At 45.5% G+C, this 3730-nt stretch overlaps 1 protein-coding gene across 1 annotated transcript; it reads right to left on the reverse strand.

Annotated features, from left to right (window-relative positions):
- Positions 1-2694: 2694 nt before the first annotated feature.
- LOC101906939 (retinol-binding protein 1) lies at positions 2695-3283 on the reverse strand. Its single transcript, XM_010803493.4, has one exon. It carries the CDS (start codon positions 3210-3212, stop codon positions 2805-2807), a length of 408 nt encoding a protein of 135 aa, XP_010801795.1. The 5' UTR covers positions 3213-3283; the 3' UTR covers positions 2695-2804.
- Between the last annotated feature and the right edge of the window lie 447 nt (positions 3284-3730).

A 3730-nucleotide genomic window follows, 5' to 3' on the forward strand; every position in this document is an offset into this window, starting at 1 on the left:
TCCAATGTCTTCTAATGAATTTTTTAAAAATGAAAGTTAGTCAACCCTGTTTCTGTTCTTGTAGTTTCCCAATACAGAGATCTGTACCAAGGAATTTGCAGCAAGCTCTTCATATCAGAAGGGCTTTAAGGCAGCAGTCTGGGATTAGGCTTCCTTGGTGGCTCAGTGGTAAAGACTTCACCTGCCAATGCACAGGACACGGGTTCAATCCCTGGTTTAGGAACATCCCACATGCTGCAGGGCAACTAAACCCCTGGGCCATAAAATTGAGCCTGTGCTCTAGAGCCTCAGTTCAGTTCAGTTAGTTGCTCAGTCATGTCCAACTCTTTGCGACCCCATGAACCACAGCACTCCAGGCCTCCCTGTCCATCACCAACTCCCACCCAAACCCACGTCCATTGAGTCAGTGATGCCATCCAACCATCTAATCTTCTGTTGTCCCCTTCTCCTCCTGCCCTCAATCTTTCCCAGCATCAGGGTCTTTTCCAATGAGTCAGCTCTTCACATCAGGTAGCCAAAGTTTTGGAGTTTCAGCTTCAACATCAGTCCTTCCAATGAACACCCAGGACTGATTTCCTTTAGGATTGACTGGTTCGATCTTCTTGCAGTCCAAGGGACTCTCAAGAGGCTCTGCCAACCCCACAGTTCAAAAGTATCAATTCTTCAGCACTCAGCTTTCTTTATAGTCCAACTCTCACATCCGTACATGACCCCTGGAAAAATCATAGCCTTCACTAGATGGACCTTTGTTGGCAAAGTAATGTCTCTGCTTTTTAATATGCTGTCTAGGTTGGTCATAACTTTCCTTCCAAGGAGTAAGCATCTTTTAATTTCATTGCTGTAATCACCATCTGCAGTGATTTTGGAGCCTAGAAAAATAAAGTCAGCCACTGTTTCCACTGTTTCCCCATCTATCTCCCATGAAGTGATGGGACTGGATGCCATGATCTTAGTTTCCTGAATGTTGAGTTTTAAGCCAACTTTTTCACTCTCCTCTTTCACTTTCATCAAGAGGCTCTTTAGTTCTTCACTTTCTGCTATAAGGGTGGTATCATCTGCATATCTGAAGATATTGATATTTCTCCCGGCAATCTTGATTCCAGCTTGTGCTTCTTCCAGCCCAGCATTTCTCATGATGTACTCTGCATAGTAAGTTAAATAAGCAGGGTGACAATATACAGCCTTGACGTACTCCTTTTCCTATTTGGAACCAGTCTGTTGTTCCATGTCCAGTTCTAACTGTTGCTTCCTGACCTGCATACAGGTTTCTCAAGAGGCAGGTCAGGTGGTCTGGTATGCCCATCTCTTTCAGAAATTTCCACAGAGCCTGGAAGCCAGTTAATGAGCTCATGTGCCACAACTACTGAAGCCTGCTTGCAACAAGCTTCAAGCAACAAAACCCATGCTCTGCAACAAGCTAAGTCGCTTCAGTCGTGTCCGACTCTGTGCGACCCCATAGACAGCAGCCCACCAGGCTCCCCTGTCCCTGGGATTCTCCAGGCAAGAACACTGGAGTGGGTTGCCATTTCCTTCTCCAATGCATGAAAGTGAAAAGTGAAAGTGAAGTCGCTCAGTCGTATCTGACTCTCAGCAACCCCATGGACTGCAGCCTACCAGGCTCCTCCGTCCATGGGATTTTCCAGGCAAGAGTACTGGAGTGGGTGCCATTGCCTTCTCCATCTGCAACAAGAGTAGCCAACAAAATGAGAAGCTCACACACCAAAACTAGAGAGCAATCCCCTTCTTGCTGCAAGTAGAGAAAAGTCTGCATAGCAACAAAGATCCAGCACAGCAAAAAAAAAAAAAAAAACAGAACCAGAAAAATATCTGGGATTGATTACATTGCCTCAATGTTGAGTTGATGACAGTGATCATCTTTCTAGGATTCAGAGAATAGGAAACTAAGCCAATGGTTTATGGCTGCAGATCTTAATTATTACCAGTGGTCATTTGTATGAAAGGCTCAAAAAAAAGCAAGGTTTTAAGACCATGATCTTGACACAGTGTACAAGACAGGAGGAGTTCGATACCCTAGGATGAAGTGGCTGCTTCTACTGGCTGGGGTTAGTTTATTAAAAGAGAACAAGTTTAAGTACCATCCCAAATTCTCATTTAAAATATATATTAAACCCAGCAAGTTATTATGGCAGTGCTAAATTAACATCCAGATGCTAAAAGCCACATATATGAGAGATTGGAAAACAAATTTAAAGTGGAATCTGAGGTTTGTAGAATTATATCAGCTGAGTTCTTAGCCTTGCCATGCCTCTCAGAAGAAAGTTAAGGCATGGATGGAAAGAGGATATAGGAAAGACTCAGAGAACTCAGCTCAGAGAATAGCAGCTCTTCTCTTTTTTTGACTCTTTTTGTTTTTTGCTCAAAGACACTAGAACTCCCTTACTCGTAAGAGTTACACTGATCGAAGGAGTCTATTTTTATGATCTGCCTTGCAGGAACCCTCCCTTGTTTTCAGGATCAGAGTTAGAATGCCCACTGGGGAGGTGAATGGTAAAAAGTCAAAGGCATATAACAAGTAACTTGCAAAACTTTGCTAATTTACACCTTCAAGGATCTGGGGAATATGGTGGGAATGAATTCTGTAGACTTTTTTTTTTCCAAGCAGAAACCACTTTTATTGGGATGGCTTCGTTTGAAGAAAAGGAAAAGAGACAATACCGAGAGACAGACTCTGCTAACAGAGGTGGGGGTAGCCAGGCATCTCTGCCCCATGCTGTGCAGAAAGGCGGGGACCCCGGTGCCCCCGTCATGTCACTCATTCCTAGAGACCAAGATCTGCTCAAGCTTCAGTTCACCTTTTTGAATACTTGCTTGCAGACCACACCCTCCATTCTCATCTCCAGGTGCAGCTCCTCACCCTCAATCCACTGGGTCCAGCCATGTCCCTCCTTCTCGCCCTTCTGCACACACTCGAGCTTGTCCCCATCCCAGCTCACCGTAGTCATGCACTTGCGGTCGTCTATGCCTGTTAGATCCTCCTCAAACTCCTTCCCAACCTGGAAGTCCACGATGTAGTTTCTAAAAGTGCTCAGCATGCGGATGATCATGTGGTCGCCTTCCTGCACGATCTCTTTGTCTGGCTTCAGCAAGTTGGCAATTTTGCGCAAGGCCACATTGACATCCAGCACGCGCAGGTACTCCTCAAAATTCTCGTTGGCCAGCATCTTCCAGTACCCAGTAAAGTCGACCGGCATTTCGGGGGGACAACTGGGGCCCGACGGGGACCGAACAGGCCGGAGCAGATGTGGGCAGGCGGTGCGATCTCTGTAGACTCTTAACTAAGGACAGAAGAACATAATCTCAGACCAAGTTGAAGTCACTAATGTGGATGCACTCAGCAGAGACTCCAGATTCTGCTGCAAGTTTGAACAGCTGGGAGTAGATACCGTTGTTTGTTCAGTTGGTTGACAGAAATCTGGACTCAGTGGTGGCCAACACTAAACAGAGTTGAGATGTCATAAATTCCTTGATATCAAGTAAAGGAAAGAATTCAAAGACTTTGAGAGATAGAAAGGCTGGAGGGAATTTATCAGGAATGACTTACCCTCTCACTCCCTAACTATGTCTCCCAGGAGAGTGCAAAGGACATTCCCTTTGCCAAAGTCTTGAGAAATACCTCGGTGAGGGGCACACCAGCATCTTTGCTGTAGCCACTGCTATCTTTAAGCCTGGGGCTACTGATGGGAGCCTCGATTTACATGGGGTCCCTGGA

Source organism: Bos taurus, chromosome 3 (genome assembly GCF_002263795.3).
Source record: "Bos taurus isolate L1 Dominette 01449 registration number 42190680 breed Hereford chromosome 3, ARS-UCD2.0, whole genome shotgun sequence".
Taxonomy (NCBI): Eukaryota; Metazoa; Chordata; class Mammalia; order Artiodactyla; family Bovidae; genus Bos; species Bos taurus.